We start from the raw sequence: 27,630 nt of genomic DNA, 5'->3' as shown, positions 1-27,630 counted from the left end.
TCAGTGCTAAATGTTACATTGGTAGAGCTGACATTCTGGACTTCTGACTCCCTGTTGATTAGGTACAAGTTTTTTAAAGCTATGTTATCTTGGTTTTTGTTTCAATAAGCCCAGCGATGTGATCTCCACAGTCAAGTTAGAAGCTGAAGTAACTATAACTCAAGGCATAAAATATACTGTATCTATCTATAGCTATACTACTTACTGTAGTTGTATATACTGCATCTGCGTCATCTTCTATAACGCGAGATAAGCCAAAATCTGATACTTTGCAGACAAGATTACTGTTGACAAGAATGTTGCGAGCAGCGAGATCCCGATGTACATATCCCATGTCTGCCAAATATCTCATTCCTGCTGCAATGCCTCTCAACATCCCCACCAGCTGAATTGCGGTAAACTGTCCATCGTGTTTCTAAAAAAAAAAAGTAAAAAAAATGCTTAATTAAAAGTGAATTGTGCACTGAAGAAAAATGTCTGAAATAATGACAGAATTGCATGTCCAACATAAGGTTTTTATCCATGAGGTTGAATTGGAAATGGATGCGTTGTTTGAAAGTCGGTGAACTTATGGGAAGTATGAATGCTAGAAATAGCTGAGGTGCTTTTACCTGTGCATTTGATCCCGGAGTGTTTAATGTTTGGACTTTTATGGACATTGTCTGAGGGACTTTAATGGGCATTGTCTGAGTAGATCCTGAGCGTTTAGTTTTTGGAGGTGAAGTAAACCATTCCAAACATTTCTAAAGCAGAAGATGATCACAACTTAGTTTGCCATTTATGATATATTCACTTACTGGAACAAATCACAAGTCATGTAACATAAAATTGATATGACGAAAGAATTACAATGTCTGATGAAGTCCTAAACCTTTAGAATAAAGTACAACCATTTGAACATGTGGAAAATAACATGTTTAAAGATCTATTTAAAATGAGCTCTTTTTGACCATTGGTTCTTCTATCATGAGGAGGATTATTGCTTCTTTAAAAGAAGCACAGTCATGTCAAAGCTCCCTAAATTCTTAATGGCTGTCAAGTCAGCATATGCACAGGTATTATCGGCTTGGTACAAGGCTGGTGTACATGACTGGTAATTACTATTAATCACTAAAACTAGTAATTCCTGCAAATTGAGTTAATAAAAAATACATTATTAGTACAGTTTCAAAGGTTCAACATTCACAGTCCAAGTACAGACTGTGATGTACCGATGGCCCCTGGACACTCTACTCAAACTCATCAGCTATATTTGATACTGTTGGGTTTGGGTGAAGAGACCAGTTAGATCTTACTGGTCTGTGCTTGGATCGTGATTGTCTGACGTGTCGGACTGTCAGAAAGCAGCCTTACAGATAAATACTTTTAAGTATTTATTTTTTATTATTTTTTTTTATTTTTGTTTGTTTTGTCACAAATTAGGCGTTTTTCAAATGGCTGCCATTACATTAGTGGAGGCAAAGCTCTTTCTAAACAAAGGTAATGACAGAGTGTGTCAATACAGAGAACTTTCCTACCTCCTCTGGCTGTTAGTTATGAGTAAAGATAGGAGCCTGACAGCAGGGAATGTATGTACATATCAGAAAGAGTAAGGGTACCGTCACACAGTGCCATTTTCATTGCTACGACGGCACGATTCGTGACGTTGCAGCGTCGTATGATTATCGCTCCAGCGTCGTAGACTGCGGTCACACGTTGCAATACACGGCGCTGGAGCGATAATTTCATGACGTATTTGCGATGTAGAAGCCGTTGGTTACTGTGCGCACATCGTATACAACCTGTGTCACACGATGCAATCATGCCGCCACAGCGGGACACTAGACGACGAAAGAAAGTTTCAAACGATCTGCTATGACGTACGATTCTCAGCGGGGATCCGGATCGCAGTAGCGTGTCAGACACAACGATATCGTAACAATATCGCTAGAACGTCACGAATCGTGCCGTCGTAGCGATGAAAATGGCACTGTGTGACGGTACCCTAAGGAGGAGCGACCTGATACAGGCTGCTGTGGGAGATGTCATTTTTTAAAAGAGTTCCTGTCAGTGATGCTCCTATACACTCTGTTAGAAGGCATCTCCCACAGCCTCCGTCTCCTCTATTCCCTCCTACTTACTCCTTCTGATGTGTCTTTAACTGATCACTCTATGGATGTATCGAGATGTACACACATTCTCTCCTCTCATTTTGTTACATTACAACCTGTGTTTAAATATTTTTGTAATCTGATTAGTGTGTGATGCATGAGCACTAAATTGTGTCTAAGTTGTTGAAGTGAAGTGAGAAAAACATAGGCATACATTACATTCATGGAATCAAATAAATAAAAATTGGCATGGGCATGTGCATTCACCCCTTTTGCCTTGAAGCCCCTAAAAAATTCTGGTGCAAGCAATTACCTTCGTAAGTCTCATGCTTAGTGAAAGGAAGTCCACCTGTGCGATATCTAAGTGTCACATGGTCTGTCAGTATATACACACCTTTTCTGAAAGGCCACAGAGGCTGCAACACCATTAAGCAAGAGGCACCACTAACCAAACAACATCATGAAGACCAAGGAGATGTTCAAACAAGTCAGGTAAAAAGTTGTTGATAAGTACAAGTAAAGGTACCTTCACACTGAACAACTTAACAACGATAACGATCCGTGACGTTGCAGAGTCCTGGATAGCGATATCGTTGTGTTTGACATGCAGCAGCGATCAGTATCCTGCTGTGACATCGTTGGTCGGAGCTAGAAGGCCAGCACCTTATTTCGTCGCTGGATCACCCGCTGACATCGCTGGATCGGTGTGTGTGGCACCGATCCAGCGATGTGTTCACTTGTAACCAGGGTAAATATCGGGTTACTAAGCGCAGGGCAGCGCTTAGTAACCCAATATTTACCCTGGTTACCATTGTAAAAGTAAAAAAAAAAACACTACATACTCACCTTCTGATGTCTGTCACGTCCCCTGCACTGAATGTGTCAGCGCCGGCCGGCCATAAAGCAGAGCACAGTGGTGACGTCACCGCTCTGCTTTAGGGCCGGCGCTTACACAGTGCAGGGAAGCGGACGCCGGGGGACGCGACAGACACCGGAATGTAAGTATGTAGTGTTTGTTTTTTTTACATTTACACTGGTAACCAGGGTAAACATTGGGTTACTAAGCGCGGCCCTGCGCTTAGTAACCCAATGTTTACCCTGGTTACCCGGGGACTTCGGCATCGTTGGTTACTGGAGAGCTGTCTGTGTGACAGCTCTCCAGCGACCACACAACGACGAAACAGCGATGCTGCAGCGATCGGCATCGTTGTCTATATCGCTGCAGCGTCGCTTAATGTGACGGTACCTTAAGGGTTGGTGTATAAATAAAAATCCCAATCTTTGATGATCCCTTGAAGCAGCATTAAATCCATTATCATCACATGGAAAGAACATAGTACCACAACAAACCAGACAACAGAGGGCCTCCCATCAACACTCTCAGCCTGGACTAGGAGGGCACTATTTAGAGAGCCAGCACAGAGACCAAAGGTAACCCTGAAATAGCTGCAGAGTTTCCAAGTAGAGACTGGATAATCTGTCCATATGACAACAATGAGCTGTCCACTCCATAAAGGTGGCCTTTATGGAAGAGTGGGCAGAAAAAACCCTATTTACTTACACACAAAAATTGTAATACTCATTTTGAGTTTGCCAAAAGACACTTGAGAGGCTACCCAAATATACATAGGAAGGTGCTGTGGTCAGATGAGACCAAAAAGCAACTTTTTGGCCACCAAGAGAAACGCTATGTCTGGCGTCAAACCAACACAGCTCATCACCCCAAGTACACTATCTCAGCAGTGAAACATGGTGGTGGCAGCATCATGCTGTGGGGATATTTTTTAGCAGCTGGGACAGGGAAAATGGTTCAAGCCGAGGTGAAGATGGATAGTGCAAAATACAGGGATATTCTTGAGCAAAGCCTATTTCTGTCTGTCAGTGATTTGAGACTGGGACGGAAATTCACCTTCCAACAAGACAATGACCCAAAGCATATTGCTAAAGCAAGACTGGAGTGGTTTAAGGGGAAATGTGTAAATGTTTTGGAGTGGTCTAGTCAAAGTCCAGACCTTAATCCAATTGATAGGGTGAGACTTGAATATTGCAGTTCACCAGGGTAAACTATCTAATTTGAAGGAACGGGAGCAATTTTCCCTTGATGAAAAATCCCAGTCGCAAGATGTGGAAAGCTCATAATGACTTATCTTAAGTGACATGCAGCTGTAATTGCGGAAAAACAAGGCTGGAGGCTCTACAAAGTACTGCTTTTAGGGGGGTGAAAAGTTATGCACACTGAAGATTTCAGTAATTTTGTCCTATTTATTGTTTTCTTGGCAACAAATAAAAAAATAAATGTTCACAGTTGTAGGCATGTTCTTTACATGAAATAGTGCAAACCCTCAACAGGGAAATTTCAATTGCAAGCCAATATGTATATATGTATACAGACACATACACACATTAATATTGTATTGTTACATCAATTCATATTTTATTATTTCCTGCAGAGTCCCTTTAATATTCCATATTTAGTCTTACATACACTTGTGCTCATAGCACAAAAGAAGAGGGATTTCACTTTCTCTATCATGAACCCTTGTCATAGCCTCATTATCACTGCTATCCTACAAGGGTTTCATTAATCTAAAACCAGGACTGCTGATATTACAAAATTCCTTGATATTAACTTAGTAAAAAATAATCATATTTTAGAGCCTTAATAAAACTGTCAGCACATTTTTCTTATGGAAATAGTGGTATGGCTGAATAGGCTCTTGTCCTTCCATTTTATATAGAGTTCTGAAGGGAGTCGTGAGACAACTGTCAAATAAGGCTAGAAGTGCACTAGGGTGGAGTGAAAGTCACAGTGAGGACCACATGCATTAACAAGCCCACAGTGCACTTACAGCCTGATTTTCACATGGCTTATACACTAGAGTACTTATGATTGGCATATCAGATGGCTACAAAAAGGTATTTTTATTGTTGGGCAACCATACCACTAATTACACACGTAAAAATGAACTAATGGGTTCTCTTTAAGTAAAAATGACATACCTTACATAGAAACAATTAATGGCTAAGTAGAAATCAAATGGAAAACGCTAGATAAGGTCTCCATGCCAGACATTACTGTTGATGGAGCATGAGTAAAGGTGGTCATGCCCAAAGATAAAAGTAGGCCGATGTTTGTATCTTTTGAATGAATGACCATGTGGGAATGATCATTACATAGATGCAACCACACACATTTTGTACATATTGGTTGTTACTATTGTTCGTCCAGGCAATATAGGTTACCTGGCAACAAATAAATCTTTATGGAAATATTGAAAAATCTTTTGTCAGGAAAAAAAAAATCAAAAACAGAATGACATTCTTCCATGTTGGTTTTTTTCAGGAACAAGAAGAGTGGCAGCATTTGTCAGTTTTTATAATTTCTCTATACAAATGATCTAATAGAATACATGTCCAACGCTGTAATCTGAACATATAGCAATACCCCAATTACCAGAGTGTCAGTACTCATATTCATAGTTCATTATTTTATCTACATTAAGTGGATCCACTGTCTAAGTATGTGTAAGCACTGCTAAATTATAGAATGAAAAGTACAACATTCCTTGAATTTAGATTTAAGTAAAATTTAAGCATCACAATTAAGTCACATATCAGAATCTACCATAAGCAGCATGGTAATGCATACTAAAAAGGATTGGTCTCTTTTGACATGGATGTTTTAGGGGAACAACAGTGGAAAGACACTGCACAAACTTCTATGATAATCTGCTCAAACACTGTAATTTGAAGGAGAATGCACGTTTACACAAAACAAATATGTCAGAAGAGCTGACAGACCCTTTTTACGACAACATACAGAAGAACTAGCAGGTCCTCCTTACTGCACCATACAGGGGAGCTGGAAGGTTCTCCTTACTGCAGCACACAGGAGAGGTGGCTGGTCCTCCTTACTGTACCATACAGGAGAGCTGAAAGGTGCTCTTTACTGCATCACATAGGTGAGCAGACAGATTCTCCTTAATACATCACACCGGAGAGCCATCAGGTCCTCCTTAATGCACTACACAAGAGAGCGGACAGGACCTCCTTACTGCACCAAACATGAGAGTTGACAGATCCTCCTTACTGCACCAAACAGTAGAGTCGACAGATCCTCCTCTTAATGCACCATATAGGAAAGCCATCAAGTCCTCCTTAATGCACCATACAGGAGAGTTGACAGATTCTTCTATTAATGCACCATATAGGAAAGCAATCATGTCCTCCTTAATGCACCAAACAGGAAAGCCAAAAGGTCCTCCTTACTGCATCACACAAGAGAGACAACAGGTCCTCCTTCCAGCACCATACAGTAGAGCTGACAGGTCCTCCTTACTGCACCTTACAGTAGAGCCGAAAGGTCCTTCTTACTGCATCATATAAGAGAGTCGACAGGTCCTCCTCACTGCAACATACAGGAGAGCCAAAAATTCCTCTTTACTGCATTACACAGGAGAGCCGGCAGGTCCTCCTTACTGCACCAAACAGGAGAGCTGACAGATCTTCCTTACTGCACACACAAGGAAGCTGACATGTCCTCCTTACTGCACCATACAGGAAAGCCGACAGGTCCTCCTTACTGAACCACACTGGAGAGCCGACATAACCTCCTTACTGAACCACACTGGAGAACAGACAGGTCCTGCTTACTGCACCACACAGAAAAGCCCACAGCTCCTCCTTAATGCACCACAAGGGAGAGAGACGACAGGTCCTCCTTACTGCACCATACAGGAGAGCAGACAGGTCCCCCTTATTGAACCACAATGGAGAGCCAACAAATCCTCCTTGCTGCATCACACAGGAGAGACAGGTCCTCCTTACTGCACTACACAGCAGAGCAGACAGGTCCTCTTTACAGCACCACACAGGAAAGCCGACAGGTCCTCTTTACAGCACCACACAGGAAAGCCGACAGGTCCTCCTTACTGCATCATACTGGAGAGCTGACAGGTCCTCTTTACTGCATCATATTGGAGAGCTGACAGGTCCTCCTTACTGCACCACACAGAAATTGATTGCAGCAATACATCTCAAAAAAGGAGGGACACTGCCATGTCAACCCGTCTTTTTACAACAATCTGTAAACGTTAGAAACGTGAGGAGACCAATTGCTGGAGTTATTGGAGAGGACTGTTTTCCCATTATTGTCTGATGTAGGATTCTTGCTGCTCTACAGTCTTGAATCTTGCAAGATTTTTCATTTCATAATGCTCAAAATATTTTCGATCGGTGCGAGATCTGGATTGCCATCATTCAGTTCTTCACAGGAACTCTTCTTTTGGGAAACCATGCTGTTATGACAGATGCAGTATGTTCCTTAGCATTGTCTTGATGAAATGCACAAGGCCTTCCCTGAAATAGATGCTTGGATGGAAGCATATGTTGTTTTAAAACCTTTACATAGTTCTCATCATTGATAATGCTTTTCAAAATGTGCAAACTGCAGATGTCACTCACAAGCACTAATGCAACCCAATACCATCAGAGAAATATGCACTGATAAGCTGGATGGTTCTTTTCCTCTTGAGTACGCAGTTTTCATTAAGGCATTTAAATTTTATTTCATCTAACCACAGAACAGTTTTTCATTTTGCCCCTGTCAAAATTAAATTACCTTTGGAAGAGAGAGGACACATGTTTTCTGGATTGCGTTGATATACAGTCATGGCCAAAATTGTTGATATCCTTGAAAGTGTTCAAAAATGAAGTATTTCTCCCAGAAAATTATTGCAATTACACATGTTTTGTTATACACATATTTATTTACTTTATGTGTATTGATAAAACATAAAAAAGAGAGCAAAAAAGAAGAGAAAAAAAGGCAAAATGGACATAATTTCACACTAAACCTCAAAAATGGGTGGAATTGTTGGCACCTTGGCAAAAATATAGGTAAACAACTTTGTTTCAAGAATGTGATAATCCTTCAACTCATCTGTGGCAAGTAACAGTAGTGGGCAATATGAAAATCACACCTGAAACCAGAATTGTTGAAAAATATCAACAATCCCAAGGTTACAAGTCCTTCTCCAGAGATTTTGATGTTCCTTTCTCCTTGGTGCGCAACATAATCAAGAAATTTACAACCCATGGAACTGTAGCGAATCTCCTTAGACATGGAGAAACATTGATTAAAGGATGCAATGCAGGATAGTCCAGAGGGTGGATAAGCAGCCTCAATCAAGTTACAAAAACATTCAAGGTGTCCTGCAGGCTCAGGGTACATCAGTGTCAGCGCAAGCTAGCCCTTGCATTTGCAGGACCCCACAGCTGACAAAGACATAAAAAAGCTAGCCGGCAGTTTGCCAAAATGTATGTGAGTAAGTCAAAATCCTTATATGAAAACATCTTGTGGAAAGATGACACAAAGTTGGAGCTTTATGGTAAAGCACATCATTTTACTGTTTACTAAAAATGGTATGAGGCATACAAAAAAAGAACATAGTACATACAGTCAAATATGGTGGAGGTTCAAAAATGTTTTAAGGTTGTTTTGCTGTCTCTGGCACTTGATGCCTTGACTGTGTGCAAAGCATCATGAAATCTGACGATTACCAAAGGATTTTGGGTCACAATGTAGTGCCTAGTGTCAGAAAGCGGGGTTTGCATCTTAGGTGATGGGTCTTCTAGCAGCACAATGACCAAAAACATACTTCAGGAAGCACACATAAATGGATGGAATCAAAGAGCTGGAGATTTCTGAAGTGGATAGCAATAAGCCTAAATCCCATTGAACACTTGTGGAAATATCTTAAAATTTCTATTGCGAGATGGAACTCTTCAAATATGAGAGACCTGGATCAGTTTGCAAAAGAAGAGTGGTCCAAATTTCCAGTTGAGAGGTGTAAGAAGTCTGCTGATGGTTACATAAAGCTATTGATTTTAGTTACAGTGGGGAAAACAAGTATTTAGTCAGCCATCAATTGTGCAAATTCTCCCACTTAAAAAGATGAGAGAGGCCTGCAATTGACAACATAGGTAGACCACAACTATGAGAGTCAAAATGAGAAAACAAATCCAGAAAATCACATGGTCTTATTTGGCAACATTTATTTTGCAAATCATGGTGGAAAATAAGTTTTTGGTCATTAACAAAAGTTCATCTCAATATTTTGTTATATATCATTCTTTGACAATGACAGAGGTCAAACGTTTTCTGTAAGTCTTCACAAGGTTGGTACCACTGTTGGTGGTATGTTGGCACATGTGTTGCCGCCATCAATTTTTAAATGAGCTCATTTTGCATATGAATTGGAATCATGTCCAACTTTCAACATCTGGTCTGTGTTCTATGTTCTTTTGAATATGGCTATAAGAGATATCCAAATCATTGCATTCTTATTTTCTTAACATTTTGTAGAGCGTCTCAACATTTTTGGAATTGTGGTTGCATTAAAAGTAAAACTGTATAAAATGTAAATCATCAGCAATTTTAATAAGAGCATGTAGGTAAAAGTAATAAACAGCATTCTTATAAAGTACATTAATGGCTACCTAAAGCGTTTTATGCATGGTTATATACATGACTTCAGCAAAGCACAGAGTACATTAACCATCATCAGTGGTATGGGAGCATATATTCATGAGGTTGGCACTGTCTTTTTTCACTTACCAAGCAGGAAAACAAGCACAGCACCAATAGAAGATGATGTTTATATAAAAAGAAAAGGTTTCTCATTACATACCAATTCGAATTACTAAAAGGGAAGGTAAAAGTAAACACATATCCCATACATATTTATGAAACACTAAACACTCATTGTACAATCATTTATGAAAAGCACTCACCCTTAAAAATGCGTCTAGAGCTCCATTTTCCATGTATTCAATTACAATCATTACGGGTTTCCCTAAAACATGAAACATGCAATGTTTGTGAGACTTTTTCCAAACCAGAACCAACACCCATTTTGATAAGAAACATCTTGCTCTACTTGATAGCTTCCACCCGAGGAGTGGCAGCTACGGTAATGAGATAGGCCGTTGTAAGTATCTGTGTGTAGCATGGATGTAATCTGTGCGCATAAATAATAAGAAACAATATGTCAGCATGTACTGGAGATGGCAGGGAAGGGACACTTTTCTTTCTATTGAATTACTTTAGTGTTTGCATGCCTCACATAAATCAGGAGAAACCTTATCTGTGTTTACTAATTTCCCTCATGATAATTTGGCCATGATGAATATTTACGGCAAGATTGAAGTCCTTTAACTCATGCGTAGCGAAAACCTCAAACCACAGAAGTACGTTGTACTTACCACGCGTCACTACCCCCTCCAGATGAACAACATTCGGATGGTCAAACTGGCCCATTATACTCGCTTCACAGAGAAAATCCCTTCTTTGTTTTTCTGTATAGCCAACTTTCAGCGTTTTTATGGCAACTGCTACATCTCTTTTTCCTGGAAGCTTTAGACGACCACTGCACACTTCTCCAAACTCTCCTAGAAAGAGAAAAGTAGTAGAGAAAACAGATTCTGCGATCAATTTCCATACGTTCTAAACAGTCACTATCAGGTTATAGCTCTTTTATTACGTTAGACAAGACATTTACATTGCCTTTTACAAAATAATTAATGCTATAAATAATAAAGACACAGCCAATCAATATATAGAGACCAGGTCTCATATTAGTAAAAATTGTTATAGTAAGATTCAAGGAAAAAAAATAATGTCTTTTATACCAAAGGGCAATTTTTACAGTGACTTCTAAAAGGTAGGCATTGGTAGCCTTGGCAGACGGCAAAACGTCCAGTTACAGCAAAACATTTTTTATTAGAAAAACAAGTGAAAAAATATTATTAAAGGGAATCTGTCAACTACTTTTTCGTATATAAGCTGCGGCCACCGCCATCAGGGGCTTATCTACAGCATTATAATATACTATAATGCTGTAGATAAGCCCCCGATGTAACCTGAAAGATAAGAAAAACAAGTTAGATTATACTCACCCAGGGGCGGTCCTGATGCTTTCCAGTCCGATGGGTGTTGCGGTCCGGGTCCGGCGCCTCCCATATTCATGCGATGATGTCCTCTTCCTTTCTTCATGTCATGGCTCCTGGGCAGGCGTACTTTATCTGCGCCTGCAGTGCGCAGGCGCTGGGCCTCTCTGCACCGCAGTACTTTGCTCTGCCCTCAACAGGGCAGACAAAGCACGTCTGCGCAGGAGCAGCAACAGGAAGCAAGGAAGAGGACGTCATTGAATGAAGACGGGAGGCACCGGACCCAGACCGCGACGCCCATCGGACCAGACCGCCCCTGAGTGAGTAAAATATAACCAGTTTTTCTTATCTATCAGGTTACATCGGGGGCTTATCTACAACATTACAGAATGGCCGAAGGTTATATACGAAAAAGTAGGTGACAGATTCCCTTTAAAAAATGTTTATTTGAATGCTCTGAAAACAAGAAAAACACTAGGCCTACGCGTTTCGAGCACTACCACGCTCATAATCATAGCACTATTATATGACAATGAAAAGGTTTAAATACAAGAGAGCATGCGGAACAATCAAATGAATATCCACCTTCAGCTGATTTACAAACCAATACAATACAGTCAACAACAGAATTAATTAGGACTATACTGACATGTGGAAGGAGAGGCAAAAAAAATAAATGATGCATATCTTATCTAAAATTACATAATATGAGCCAAATTTTAGCAAAAACATTCCTTAATAATAATACAAGTAAGTTTTAAAGTTTAAACCCAAAAATGCTCGAGTTTCCATGCGAAATATCGAAAACGAGTCACGTGTTCGCAAAAGAGCAGACCCATTTCCTCCCCTTGCTGGGAGCTTCATCCTTTCAATACCACAAATCTGCAAACTATTAACCCCTTAACGACCTTTGACGCATACGCTACGTCATGAAAGTCGGTGCCAAAACGACCTATGACGCAGCGTATGCGTCATGGAATGATCGCGTCCCTGCAGATCGGGTGAAGGGGTTAACTCCTATTTTACCCGATCTGCAGGGAGAGGGGGAGTGGTGCTTCAGCCCAGGGGGGGTGGCTTCACCCCCCCGTGGCTACGATCGCTCTGATTGGCTGTTGAAAGTGAAACTGCCAATCAGAGCGATTTGTAATATTTCACCTAAAAAACTGGTGAAATATTACAATCCAGCCATGGCCGATGCTGCAATAACATCGGCCATGGCTGGAAATACTAAAGTGCCCACCCCCCACACCCACCGATCGCCCCCCCAGTGCTCCGTTAGTCCTCCGGTCCCCTCCGTCCGCCTGCCGGCTCCCCCGTCCTGCTGTCCGCTCCCTCCTTGCTCAGATCCCCCCCCCCTGTGCTCCGATCACCCCCCCTGTGCTCCGATCCACCCCCCCACCACCCCTTCATACTTACCGATCCTCCCGGTGTCCGACCGTCTCCTCCCTGGGCGCCGCCATCTTGGAAAATGGCGGGCGCATGCTCAGTGCGCCCGCCGAATCTGCCAGTCGGCAGATTCCTTACAAATACATTTTGATCGCTGTGGTAGGTTCTATCACAGCGATCAAAATAAAAAAAATAATAAATAACCCCCCCCCCCTTTATCACCCCCATAGGGACAATAATAAAATAAAGAATTTTTTTTTTTTTTTTTCCACTAGGGTTAGGGTTAGAACTAGGGTTAGAACTAGGGGTAGGGTTAGGGGTAGGGTTAGGGTTACGGGTAGGGTTAGGGGTAGGGTTATGGCATGTGCACACAGAGCGGATCGGCCGCGGATCCGCAGCGGATCGGCAGCGGATCGGCAGCGGATCGGCAGCGGATCGGCAGCGGATCGGCAGCGGATCGGCAGCGAATCCGCAGCGGATCGGCAGCGGATCCGCAGCGGATCGGCAGCGGATCCGCAGCGGATCGGCAGCGGATCGGCAGCGGATCGGCAGCGAATCCGCAGCGGATCGGCAGCGGATCGGCAGCGGATCGGCAGCGGATCCGCAGCGGATCCGCAGCGGATCGGCAGCGGATCCGCAGCGAATCCGCAGCGGATCGGCAGCGGATCCGCAGCGGATCGGCAGCGGATCCGCAGCGGATCGGCCGCGGATCCGCAGCGGATCGGCAGCGGATCGGCCGCGGATCCGCAGCGGATCGGCAGCGGATCCGCAGCGGATCGGCAGCGGATCCGCAGCGGATCGGCAGCGGATCCGCAGCGGATCCGCAGCGGATTGGCCGCGGATCCGCAGCGGATTGGCAGCGGATTGGCCGCTGCGAATTCGAAGCAGTTTTCCATCAGGTTTACAGTACCATGTACACCTAAGGAAAACCAAATCCGCTGTGCCCATGGTGCGGAAAATTCAGTGCAGAAACGCTGCGTTGTATTTTCCGCAGCATGTCAATTCTTTGTGCGGATTCCGCAGCGTTTTACACCTGTTCCTCAATAGGAATCCGCAGGTGAAATCCGCACAAAAAAACACTGGAAATCTGCTGTAAATCCGCAGGTAAAACGCAGTGCCTTTTACCTGCAGATTTTTCAAAAATCGTGCGGAAAAATCTCACACGAATCCGCAACGTGGGCACATAGCCTTAGGGTTAGGGTTGGAATTAGAGTTAGGGTTGGAATTAGGGCTAGGGTTTGAAATAGGGTTAAGATTAGGCTTGTGGTTAGGGTTACGGATAGGGTTAGGGGTGTGTTGGGGTTACAGTTGTGGTTAGGGTTGGGATTAGGGTTACGGTTGGGATTAGGGTTAGGATTAGGGTTGGAATTAGGGTTACGGGTGTGTTGCGGTTAGGGTTGTGGTTAGGGGTGTGTTGGGGTTAGGGTTGTGATTAGGGTTATGGCTACAGTTGGGATTAGGATTAGGGGTGTGTTGGGGTTAGTGTTGAAGTTAGAATTGAGGGGTTTCCACTGTTTAGGCACATCAGGGGTCTCCAAACGCAACATGGCGCCACCATTGATTCCAGCCAATCTTGCGTTCAAAAAGTCAAATGGTGCTCCCGCCCTTCCAAGCCCCGACGTGCGCCCAAACAGTGGTTTACCCCCACATTTGGGGTACCAGCGTACTCAGGACAAACTGGGCAACAACCGTTGGGGTCCAATTTCTCCTGTTACCCTTGCAAAAATAAAAAATTACTTGCTAAAACATAATTTTTGAGGAAAAAACAATTATTTTTTATTTTCACGGCTCTGCGTTATAAACTTCTGTGAAGCACTTGGGGGTTGAAAGTGCTCACCACACATCTAGATAAGTTCCTTCGGGGGTCTAGTTTCCAAAATGGGGTCACTTGTGGGGTGTTTCTACTGTTTAGGCACATCAGGGGCTCTGCAAATGCAATGTGACGCCCGCAGACCATTCCATCAAAGTCTGCATTTCAAATGTCACTACTTCCCTTCCGAGCCCTGACGTGCGCCCAAACAGTGGTTTACCCCCACATATGGGGTATCAGCGTACTCACAACAAACTGGGCAACAAATATTGGGGTCCAAATTCTCCTGTTACCCTTGTGAAAATAAAAAATTGCTTGCTAAAACATCTTTTTTGAGGAAAGAAAAATGATTTTTTATTTTCACGGCTCTGCGTTGTAAACTTCTGTGAAGCACTTGGGGGTTGAACGTGCTCACCACACATCTAGATAAGTTCCTTGGGGGGTCTAGTTTCCAAAATGGGGTCACTTGTGGGGGGTTTCTACTGTTTAGGCATATCAGGGGCTCTGCAAACGTAACATGATGCCCGCAGACCATTCCATCAAAGTCTGCATTCCAAAACGTCACTACTTCCCTTCCGAGCCCCGGCATGTGCCCAAACAGTGGTTTACCCCCACATATGGGGTATCAGCGTACTCAGGAGAAACTGGACAACAACTTTTGCGGTCCAATTTCTCCTGTTACTCTTGCAAAAATAAAAAATTCTGGGCTAAAAAAATATTTTTGAGGAAAGGAAACACATTTATTATTTTCACGGCTCTGCATTATAAACTTCTGTGAAGCACTTGGGGGTTCAAAGTGCTCACCACACATCTAGATAAGTTCCCTTGGGGGTCTAGTTTCCAAAATGGAGTCACTTGTGGGGAGTTCCTACTGTTTAGGCACATCAGGGGCTCTGCAAACGCAACATGATGCCCGCAGAGCATTCCATCAAAGTCTGCATTTCAAAACGTCACTACTTCCCTTCCGAACCCCGACGTGTGCCAAAACAGTGGTTTACCCCCACATATGGGGTATCAGCGTACTCAGGAGAAACTGGACAACAACTTTTGGGGTCCAATTTCTCCTGTTACTCTTGCAAAAATAAAAAAATTCTGGGCTAAAAAAATATTTTTGAGGAAAGGAAACACATTTTTTATTTTCACGGCTCTGCGTTATAAACTTCTGTGAAGCACTTGGGGGTTCAAAGTGCTCACCACACATCTAGATTAGTTCCTTGGGAGGTCTAGTTTCCAAAATTGGGTCACTTGTGCGGGAGCTCCAATGTTTAGGCACACAGGGGCTCTCCAAACGCGACATGGTGTCCGCTAATGATTGGAGCTAATTTTCCATTCAAAAAGCCAAATGGCGTGCCTTCCCTTCCGAGCCCTGCCGTGCGCCCAAACAGTGGTTTACCCCCACATATGGGGTATCATCGTACTCAGGACAAACTGGACAACAACATTTGGGATCCAATTTCTCCTATTACCCTTGGGAAAATAAAAAATTCTGGGCTAAAAATCATTTTTGAGGAAAGAAAAATTATTTTTTTATTTTCACGGCTCTGCGTTATAAACTTCTGTGAAGCACCTGGGGGTTATAAGTGCTCACTATGCATCTAGATAAGTTCCTTGGGGGGTCTAGTTTCCAAAATGGGGTCACTTGTAGGGGAGCTCCAATGTTTAGGCACACAGGGGCTCTCCAAACGCGACATGGTGTCCGCTAACGATTGGAGCTAATTTTCCATTCAAAAAGTCAAATGGCACGCCTCCCTTTCCGAGCCTTGCCGTGCACCCAAACAGTGGTTTACCCCCACATATGAGGTATCGGCATACTCAGGAGAAATTGCCCAACAAATTTTAGGATCCATTTTATCCTGTTGCCCATGTGAAAATGAAAGAATTGAGGCTAAAAGAAATTTTGTGTGAAAAAAAAGTACTTTTTCATTTTTGCGGATCAATTTGTGAAGCACCTGGGGGTTTAAAGTGCTCACTATGCCTCTAGATGAGTTCCTTGGGGGGTCTAGTTTCCAAAATGGGGTCACTTGTGGAGGAGCTCCAATGTTTAGGCACACAGGGGCTTTCCAAACGCGACATGGTGTCCGCTAACGATGGAGATAATTTTTCATTCAAAAAGTCAAATGGCGCTCCTTCCCTTCCGAGCCCTGCCGTGCGCCCAACCAGTGGTTTACCCCCACATATGAGGTATCAGCGTACTCAGGACAAATTGGACAACAACGTCCGTGGTCCAGTTTCTCCTTTTACCGCTGGGAAAATAAAAAAATTGTTGCTAAAAGATCATTTTTGTGACTAAAAAGTTAAATGTTCATTTTTTACTTCCATGTTGCTTCTGCTGCTGTGAAACACCTGAAGGGTTAATAAACTTCTTGAATGTGGTTTTGAGCACCTTGAGGGGTGCAGTTTTTAGAATGGTGTCACTTTTGGGTATTTTCAGCCATATAGAACCCTCAAAATGACTTCAAATGTGAGGTGGTCCCTAAAAAAAATGGTTTTGTAAATTTTGTTGTAAAAATAAGAAATCACTGGTCAAATTTTAACCCTTATAACTTCCTAGCAAAAAAAAAAAATGTTTCCAAAATTGTGCTGATGTAAAGTAGACATGTGGGAAACGTTATTTATTAACTATTTTGTGTCACATAGCTCTCTGGTTTAACAGAATAAAAATTCAAAATGTGAAAATTGCGAAATTTTCAAATTTTTTGCCAAATTTCCGTTTTTTTCACAAATAAACTCAGAAATTATCGACCTAAATTTACCACTAACATGAAGCCCAATATGTCACGAAAAAACAGTCTCAGAATCGCTAGGATCCGTTGAAGCGTTCCTGAGTTATTACCTCATAAAGGGACACTGGTCAGAATTTCAAAAAACGGCAAGGTCATTAAGGCCAAAATAGGCTGGGTCATGAAGGGGTTAATGTCGCCGTTATGTTTTTCTAAATAGTGTAGAAGATAATCCAGAGAGAGATTTTTTTGCAACTATAGTTAGTACAGCTAGAATCTGTTTTAGCTCCATTAATGTGCTCAGAAATCCTGACCTTCAGTGTCCTTGTTGTGCAGCCAATATATTGAAGGTTAAATGTTGTGCAGGCAGCTAAATTAATAAAGTCTTTTTCTCTTTGTGTCTACTTCCCTGCAATCGGAGCATGGATTTGTCCATGCACAGCACCCCTTGTGGATCATTGTCTGCACTGGGTAGCTGATGTGAACTATGTTTTTTATTTTTACTAGCCTTGGCTGAAGTCTACTGCAGTATTGGAAAAGTTATTAATAATGTGGATTTGTCACCAGATTTCACAATCCAAACTGCACACATTATTCACTCCTGGTGTTGCTTATGTACTTATTGTGGATTATCTTTTAATAAAAGTAAAACTTAATCTCCTTGCCCGATTGACAGCTCTTGAGAGTCCCCTCCGCTGCTGAGATCTCACACTGCTCAATACAAGCTGCCAGTCATGCTGGGTGGGTGGAGCCAATATATTTGTACTCATAAGCTCAATCATTCTATATAGGTGAACTTCTAAATTGCTCATTTCAATATCAGGAATACACAGCCATTTTGACATGAATTTTTAAAGGAAATGCATCTGTCTAATCAGATATAAGATATCTATTTAATGATAAATGCAGTTTGCATTGTGAAATCAAGTAACAGATCCACCATAGCGCCTTAAAGCTTCATGACTCAGGAGGTAAAGATTTTGGCACTCATGCTCAGAAGCTGAGCCTGCTTCACAGCTGGTATCTGCCTCTTAGGCTGAGGTCACAGCAGTAGATTCTCTCATGCAAGAGAATTGGGCCTATTATGCTAACTCTGTCAGAGCGGAGAAGACAGAAAATGTAATTTCTCCATCTTCTCCATTACCTGTGTGCGCTTATATCGGACTACACTCAGATGACATCCGTAGATGGCATCAGATGACAAATCGCAGCCCTCTACTGCCCCATAGTATAACATTGGGCCCAGTGCTATCTGATAAAACACTGGATGGCACTCAGCCATGTTATACGCTGTCTGACTGTGCCATGACAGTAGTCATCAGAGGTAGCTTTGCATAGCATGCAAAAAACAAGCTCTCATATAGCCCCATAAACAGAAAAATAAATATAAATAGAAACACTAAAAAGAATGAACATATGCACTGCTATGTAAAAAAAAAACAACTCCATTTGCATATGTTTAGTCCTTTGTGCCTTTTTAACTGTTTCAAGGATTCCAAAGCGGCAAAGCGGTTAAAAAAAAAGTGACATCCATTCTTCAGTTGACTTCTAGTTGGAAGACACAACACAGCTTCCAACTAGAAGTCCACAGCTTCCAACTGCAGCTGTTATCCACAATACATGCTTGGATTCCATAACAAACAGGCAATCCCAGCATGTGTTTTTGCTGTCTAACAGCCGCGAACTATGCAACTGTAGGGACTCGAACATATTATCCGAGCAATACTGTTTGGAATACTATGCGGGGTGCATTTTACTGTATGGTGTACTCTGTGGGGTCTATTATATTGTATGGAGCACTATTTGGGGTCCATTATACTGTATGGAGCACTATGTAGGGTCCATTATAGTGTATGGAGCACTATGTGGGGCCATTATACTGTATGGAGCACTATGTGGGGCCATTCAATTAACCTGTATGGAGCACTATGCGGGGCCATTATACTAAATAGAGCATCATGTGGGGCCATTATACTGTATAGCGCACTATGTGGGGCCATTATAGCCATTATACTGTATGGAGGGCTGTGTGGGGATTACACTTGGAAAATCATACTGTGATGAGGTCACCATTCTTTGTGGGGAAATTTAGGGAGGAGAGGTACAGTAGGTCATCATACCGTGCGTATGGAGGGTACTGTGGAGGAATTCACTGTGGGGTATCAAACTGTGTTCGGGTGCACTTTTGTTTGCATCATATTTTATTATCTATTATCTTTATTATTATTATTATTATATTATCTGACTTAGTCATGGGATTTTTTGTCCTTTGTTATTACATATTTAAATTAGGTCATTGCTTTTTACTGCTCTTACATAACATATATTCCAATATTTTATTCTAAGATCTATTAATTAAAATGTACTATCTTTGTGGGACAACCCCTTTAAGTTTGTTTCCATATGAAAAAGTTCAAAGTTTGACATCCCTGGTATATGTGGACAGAAAAATAAAAAAAAAAAAGGTATAGCTTTTGGAAGAGGAGAAAAAAAAATGAAAAGAAAAAAAGGAAATTGAGAATATCGGGAAAGGGTTAAGGGATACTCAGTAGCTGCATAAAGATTTAACCCTCAGTGGGAATCACTGTGGCTTCAAGATGAAGCTCCTCGATAACGTAACATGTACATGCTATTCTATGTAGCCCGCTTATATGGTCTCTGTAGTAATCTAACCTGAATATTTATTCTAAAGTGCATTCTCGGCTTATTGAAACTAAAATAAAAATGTATTAAGCAAATTGTTGTAACCTCCTGGCAGCTTGGCTCTAAACACGCACTATCAAACTCCAATAAGCATGATTTATTGGCAAGCCTTTACTGCTCGTAGACTTTTACTGAGGAATAAAATAAAGATGCATTTGATTTCTGGGTGTTAGTGAAAGCCGTGTGTGCCGGTTGAGGTTTGGGCCATCACAATGAAGCGGTTTGTATCGAGCCCCAGGTTTACAGTGACAGACACTAAAGGACATTTCGGTGGAGTCACTAAATCTCAGAAGGCTTTTTGTTGTGAACGTCTCTTATCAGAGATTTCAGAAAATGACATACACACTGTATAATTTAGAGCTCCTGCCCCGCCAGAATTAGCACTGCTTCCTGTCAGTCCACCGGGAACTGATATTTAATATCTTTGTCCTAATGACAACCTGCTTTTGTTTTTTTAATCTTGTGTTCAATTATACATAAAATCAGGAAATAGGATTAGCTCCTTTCACCTGTAGGACTCCACTAACTCAGCGTGTTTATGGGGTATCTTACTTACTCCTGTCTAATTATGGGTTAGATGAGAGGTGCTGGGAAGTGAATTCTTACTTTAATCATTTATCGCTTGAGTTTCCCGAGGCGACAGCCATGTTTGTCTGTCAAGCACTGCAGATTAAGTGGCGATAATGTGGAGCATTAATATTAATGTAATCTTTTTACATGAATGGTACATCATGGCACTAAAGGTAAGTATGGTACATTTCTGCAACCAATAACTGGAGACTTTAAAGCCACTTTATAAGAACAGGTATTATAATTATCACTATGCGGGGAATTCATTGTGCAAGTAAGTGTAAAATATTGGTCACTACTCGGTATTATCGCCTTGTATCGTGTAGTGGGTCATCGTATCAGTAAAAGGGCTCGATCACACCATCGTATTATAATAATTATCAGTCCCTGGGCAATCCAAAATAGTATCGGATCACATGGGGACCAAGATTATTCTATGGGGCCGTGCACGTCAGATTTTTCCCTCAGACTGAGCCGGTCTGAGGCAAAAACTTGCATCATGCCTGAGTTTGATTCGATATTCGAAGCACACTCGGCCATGCAAGTCAGTGAGTGCATGGCAAAGACCGGACTGTACTTGGATGACATCTGAGTTCAGTCTGATTTCTGCGCACTTACAGAATGGACAAGATGGATAAACATTGTTCTCATATCTTCTCCTCACAGTGTACTTCAATTGTCTCCTCCGAAACAATCGGATCTCACTATGCTGACACTCTGATCAGTTTGATCAGAATCCCATTAGCATAATCGACCCAATTCTCTAGGGGAGAGCATCTATGTTCATGTGTAGCTAGCCTAACTATGTATTCACATACCTAAATAAACCTGCTATAGCAGCTATCTCACCAAACACCACCAAACAAATACATGCATAGCTCAGCCAAGAGTACACATATTTGCATCGGGGAATGCAGAGTGAGTCATTGCCAGAGACCTTTGGTGGTCTCCCAGGAAAATAGAAGGATCAGGAAGGTAATTTAACTTGCACAATCCTTCTCTTCTCTGGCATCATCTATACAGTTGAAGAGGGAAGCACTTACCAAATGAAATGGTCCTCTAGAACCTGTCACATCCACAAACGCTACTCACCTGCAGTTAAAAAGGATTTAAAGGGGTACTCTGATGCTATGAAATAGGCAAGTTAATATTTTTCTTGCTTTTTTCTGAAGTAACAGCCATCAGCCCATTGATTTCTATCTATAGAGCAGTTTAGCTGGTCTCATCCCCTTCCCAAGGCATGGCCACCATCAGCAGCTTTCACTTGAGCTTGTTCAAAGACACATATAGTAATAGCAAGATAGATTTCGAAAACAAACAAAGCAATATAAAGAGGACCTGTCAGCAGGATTTTGCTAAATTAACAACAGGCATTGTCATGTTGGCACTGTTACACTGATTAAAATGATTCCTGCGGTGAAGAAATCCATTTTGTGGTTCTTGTGTAATTTGTGTTTGAAGTTTTCATTTGATCATATTCTCATGCTTCGGGTGGGACTGTGGCAGGAGAAAAAAAGAAAAGACCTGCCCACAATTTGTATGAGCCTCCCTTTTTAAATTTTGCGCTAACACTGGCCAAAATTTGAGCTGCTTAATGACGAGCCGAGATCTCGATCTGCGGTTGCGCCGCCAGTGGTGCCATTTTGCTGGAGACAGCTGCCGGCTTCCTTTAGTGGCGACCCTGCTCTTGCCTCCTGTGACCCCGCTCCACTGCCGCCCCACTCTTCCCAGCAAGCCAGGTATTCTACATTCGGACTATAAGATGTACCCCCATTTTCCTCCCAAATTTGGGGGAAAACGTGCCTCTTATAGTTGGAAAAATACAGTAACTCCTACTCAGACTTGCAAGAAGATAACAAGGAATGGTCTTTTCTAACTTTTCTATGCCATGATCTACATTAAAAGAAAATTCAGAAATTCTGCCAGGGAGTATTCATATTAGGCTTACACTTCGTTTTTTTGGGGGAGGTGATCTTACAATTTGTGCTAAGTACACTTGGGGCATCAGTAATCAAACCATTATTATGGGAGAGCAGATGTCAATCAAAGGTAACACAAAAAGTATCAGCTAGAGGCGTATAAAACAGGATCCATCACTGATAATAAAAAATAGTAAAGAGCACAGTAACTACAGCTTATGTGAAAAAGCCTCTCCCACTGACATTTATTTTCTGACTATTGTCGCAATATCTCAAAAAAGACCACTGCCCTCATAGTCATGTAAAAAATGAATTTAAAAAATATAATCAGAAAACCAAATACACAAAACAAAATGTTTCCGTAATTCTGTATTTGAATTAGTAAAACATTAAGGTGAAACATACCATTTCAACTAAAGGCTATGCAATGAATTGCTCTCCGCGTGGTTGCCGCATAGCAGTCTCTTTACAAGAAAATCAAGATTTTGTTTTTTTCAACTTTCTCATTCTGAGATAAACCCACCATGTTTGTAGAAATACAGCAAAACAAAAAGGTTCAACGTATATGTTATCATTACTTTCCTGTCATATCATGTCTGGGATTCAATTCAATGGCTAAATGGAAATGTTCACAAAAGAAGATAGCATTGTCTTACCTGAACCAATCACACGCTCGATTTTTATACAAGATGCATCCAACTCCTTGGCAAATTGATGGACAGCTCTATTCGGATCTTCATATGTTTCAGGGTCAATGTAGGTTTTGGTGCCTGGAAATTTAACTGTAATGATGTCAGAAAGCAGAACGGTGATGAAGAAAAGCAATGTTCACATAGCTAGAACTGTCTGTTCAGTGTCACTAGATAGAACGTCAATATGAGCAGCTATTTGTGTGCACTTGCATAGCAAGCAAGATTTCCAAAACCAAATGTTAGACGTACAAAGTATTATGCTGTTTGTTGGGTAACCCAAGCGGTATCACCACTATCCTGCACTGATTTATATCACCCAACGTTCTCTAAGAAGGAGGAAAGTTTTGATAACATGAAACCTAACATTTACATTATAAGTAAGGGATTCAAGTCAAAGAAACTATTGTTTAACTAGCAGCAGGAACATTTATCAAAGTTGTTCATTATAACATCAGAGATCCAAACATGCATGTGCAAGGCTGCGTTTCCAGTGACTGGCAGCTGTCTAATAGCCTGTTAATACAGGATGACCTGGCTTCAGATGGGCATAGAATGATCTATAATAGATAGGCTGCCACTGTCATTATCGGTGCGTCTGTCTTGCACAGGACAATGCGCTGCTGACCGAGAGCCTTGATCGTTTTGTGCAGCACAAAAGATCATTTCACTTGACAAATGAGCATATTGCTCAAAAGTCAGGTGATCAACAGCCTGATTAGACTGCACAATTATTGTGAATTGAGCTTTCCCATGAACGGTTGTTAATAATAATCTTTAAGTATAAATTGATCTTAAGAGGGAGCAAACCACACAAGTATCTCACAAGCATGACTGTAGGTTATTCTACAAAACTAAAGTCGTTGTTCACTACTTGGACAACCCTTTCTCATACACCAAGCTTGACCTCGGTAAAACAAAAAAGCTTATACTCACCTGCCATGCCGGTGCTATTTCCGCTGTGTCGGCACTCACTTTTCCTGGGATTCCTGTGCGATTGTTGTGACATGTGACCCCGGCGCGCAATTAGCGCTTGCATCACTGTATCCGCCTTCTGTCGTATTAAACATGAATAGGAAGTCAGATCAGTTGGAGCCCGGACTTCCTCTTCATGGTTAATACGATAGAAGGGGGAACAGTGAAGCCAGTGCTGATAGGGCGCCAGGCTCATGTATCACAATAACCACATGCGAGCCCCGAAACTGCATGCTTTGCTTTGCTAAGCTTTATTTATCGGAGCCAAACATTTAGCTCAAAAAGGGGTTGTCCTAGTAGTGGACAACCCCTTCAATGAGCTTATTTAAATGAAACACTAAAAAAGATTTTTGTCTCCCCAACCATCACGGAGAAGTGGTCACTGCGAAGCCCTTCTCTGGCTTTTTCCTGCCCTGTTTGGCTTGATTGACAGGTCTTTCCCAGTTAAGGCAAAAACTTGTCAATCAATGTGAGTCAGGCATGGAGAAACAAGAGAGGAGATATCAAGTGGGCAATTTACCCCCAAAGCTGTCTTATTTTTAAAACTGTGTTTCTCTGAAACACTACAGGTCTGGCATTATTTTATGCTGCCATGGTTGTGGTAGAATGTATCTACTGACAGATTCTGTACATAGTTTTAATATCAGGTTTTTTTTTCTAGATCAGTTGGGATATCTCAGGAGTTTTTTGATGCAATGAGGTACTGTTTTACATAGGACTGTAGGGTAATGGTCCTTAAAGGGACTGTTAGAAGAATCAACCCTCCTAAGCTGTCTATTTTATCACAGGGCATAGGAAGCTGAATAAAATTATACTTTTGATATATGTGATCCAATGTCTTATGCCACAGAAAACCACATTTTTCTTGAGCTTTTCAATGATCTGTTCAGGGTAATGGGGAGGATACTGACCTGTATGAGAATCTGCCTCCAGAGCTTATTTTAACTGAAAGGGGGAGTTACCAGTGTGATGTGTAATGGCCACTCTCTGCTCTCCTGATCTCCCTGCAGAGCTGTGTGTGATTATAACTGACACATCTGCAGGTTCCTCTCATGGCTTCAGATTCCATATTAGACAAAGCTAGTGTTGCTGTACAGCAGAGCTGTAGCTGCTAATACACTGGTTATGACACAAAGTTCAGTTCTAATGTTCTGTGTTAATTATATGTCTCACACTTGTAACTCCCACTTATATTTCAAATATGCTCTGGAAGCAGATTTTCATGCAAATCCCCATAGCCTGGAACAGATCATTTACATGTAAGAAAAAAGTAGATTTCTCTGGAATAAGGAATCAGATCACATACCAAGGTATAATTTTATTTGGCTTCCTATTAGTGTATGTCAATATTGATGGATTAGGAAGGATAATCCTACTGACAGATTTTCTTTAAATTGGTTTTCTCATCATAGAAATTTAATAGTATATTCCATATTCAAAGAATGGATCATAAATGTTTGAAAAATGTGGACCCTGTCTTTGGCACCCAACTGACATGGAACGGGTGTTCCCTGACTTCAAATACGTGGGTTGATCTGTGGGTATGCTATAAATGTCCATGGTGAAAAACCCACCAAAAAAGAAGTATTTAAAAAATAACAACTTAATCTAAAATGATCCACTACCTTGCTAGAGATTTACAACTGAAACATATCATAGCATAATTATAACAATGAAATTGAAAAGAAGCAAAACCCAGTGATTGATTTTCTTTTTATTTTACTATTCAATCTTACTGAATCAAAACATTTCCACGGTGAGTGCAATGGCGAGGAAAGATTATATACAACAAAGATTACTGCATAAATTAATGTTTCCTAGAGAGACGTCTATTTCTGACTTCTCATTTGAATGAATCAGAATTTTCAAACAATATGGAGCCGCACTTTGAATAGGAGGTACGCAATTAATTTATCTTTTAGCTCTCATTTGCATAATGCAATCGGTTAGGCTGTTATTTATTTTAATGTTATCTTAGCAGACTTCTTATCTGTTCGTGTGGATGGAAAATAAACATGAATGGCCAAGAAAGGGCATAGAAAACAATAGGTTAACCTCCTACACAGAGATTTCAGGCAGGCAGATGGAGAATGAGCCATACTCTTGTTTTTTTCTATGATAAGCGGCCTGGATTCCAAGTAACCTCGCGCATCTCAAACGGGCCTCTGATGGTTCTTTATTCAAGCTGTCATAAAACATTTTGACAGGAGAAAGCTACTCTGGCATACCAACGTGAAATAGTGTTGGCTGGGATCTCAAGGCATTGTTGGTTGGAAACCATAGAAGGAAATAAAAATGTAAATTGCAATTGCCTTCGTAAACACAGCTATTGTTTTTTTTTAATCTTTTTTAAAGCGCTTGATTCAATGAAAGATTGAAGCGCTCAGAAAACTAAGGTACAGTACGGCCTTCGCTAACCCAAGTTTAATGCTTTCGTTCCATGAGGAACAAATCAATAAGAAAAGCATTCATACTCCTGAATATTTGCTTTCTACAAACGAACAATAAAACACGACCAACTGTAAATAGCTGGTGACCACTGTGTTTGGTTGCTGCTGATGCAGTCAGATTAAATTAATCATTAGCCTTCCCTTCAATGCATGCTGACAAACCGCTTCAGCAAAGAAAATAAAATGTAGCCTTCACCAAGAATATTTTGCTCAGAGCTGTGCCTCTCGCCAATGTAAAAACAGAGCATGTAAGACAAAAAATGATATTATAGAAAGACAAGGCTGGATAATATAGGTGCACTCCAGCTCTTTCCCATTAAAGACAGCGCGATAGAAAAGGGGAGACGTAATCTGAGAACAATAATGTTATCCTGAACTGTCCACGCACATTAGATTTCTGAAGGCAGACTTAATGTCTGCCAAGAAGTCCACGGCATCTGCTGTCAGGAGAATAAGGGATTGGACAAAGTGGATATTTACCTGTCCATACTCGTTCCCCAGAGTAGAGTATGGCAGACGCTTATCTCTTTTCTCTCTATTTTGAAATAATATGTAGGCAAGCCAAACATACAAATTAAGGGGGTTGTCAAGAGGGAATCAGTGGGACTACAACGAGTGAGGGGATGCCCTTATCTACGAGCCAGAGAAGAGAACCGCTAGTAAAATTTCGCTTATCGTTCCCGAGTTGGCTGAAGCAGTGGAAATTGATAGCCAGCAGTGAGGCCAAGGATTTTTAAAACTTGCCCAAGACGATCAGCTGAAAAAAGGTGTTGTAATAAGGAGATATCTCATTTAGGGTATGTTCACATACGCAGCATATTTGCTCTATTTTCTGGAGGAATACCCACAGTGCATTTCAGTACAGGATGCATATAGACTACTTACAGTATAAAATATCTACACACATTGATCATATGTGCAGATTAAGGGTAAGTTCACACAGGGCGTTTTGCTGCGTTTTTTATGCTAATTTTCAGCTGCTATTTACAGTACCAGCAAAGCCTTTGAGATTTCGGAAATCTCATGCACACACATTGGTATTTTGTTTGATCAGTATTTTGTGCTTTGCTGCGTTGTTTGGACATAGCGCATGTCACTTCTTTCAGCGTTTTTGCGGCGTTTTTTCACCCATTGAAAAAACGCAACAAAAACGCACCTAAACCTGCATTTTTGACGCAGCTTCTTTCCTGCCAAGATCAGGTTTTGCTGCAGAAAAAAAAGTAATGTTGTAGTTAAGCCCCTGATGTAACCTGAAAGATAAGAAAAACAAGTTAGATCATACTCACCCAGGGGCGGTCGCAATGCGGTCCGGGTCCGATGGGGGTCGCAGTCCAGGTCCGGCGCCTCCTATCTTCATATGATGACATCC

The 27,630-nt window shown here is 41.5% G+C and overlaps 1 protein-coding gene across 4 annotated transcripts in view; it reads right to left on the bottom strand.

Moving 5' to 3' along the window:
- The window catches only part of EPHA7 (EPH receptor A7), a 292,750-nt gene that overhangs the window by 17,824 nt on the left and 247,296 nt on the right, over positions 1–27,630 (bottom strand). The window contains exons 10-14 of one of the 4 annotated variants that reach the window (XM_077289711.1): positions 22,804–22,929; positions 10,356–10,541; positions 9,885–9,946; positions 612–743; positions 206–415 (exon numbers count right to left, since the gene is read on the bottom strand). In XM_077289711.1, coding sequence (XP_077145826.1) covers positions 206–415; positions 612–743; positions 9,885–9,946; positions 10,356–10,541; positions 22,804–22,929 — 716 coding nt within the window. The remainder of the gene's footprint in view (positions 1–205; positions 416–611; positions 744–9,884; positions 9,947–10,355; positions 10,542–22,803; positions 22,930–27,630) is intronic. The other 3 variants (XM_077289712.1, XM_077289713.1, XM_077289714.1) reach the window with 3 other exon arrangements.

Source organism: Ranitomeya variabilis, chromosome 2 (assembly GCF_051348905.1).
Source record: "Ranitomeya variabilis isolate aRanVar5 chromosome 2, aRanVar5.hap1, whole genome shotgun sequence".
Taxonomy (NCBI): domain Eukaryota; kingdom Metazoa; phylum Chordata; class Amphibia; order Anura; family Dendrobatidae; genus Ranitomeya; species Ranitomeya variabilis.
This window is presented reverse-complemented; position numbering and strand designations above follow the sequence as displayed.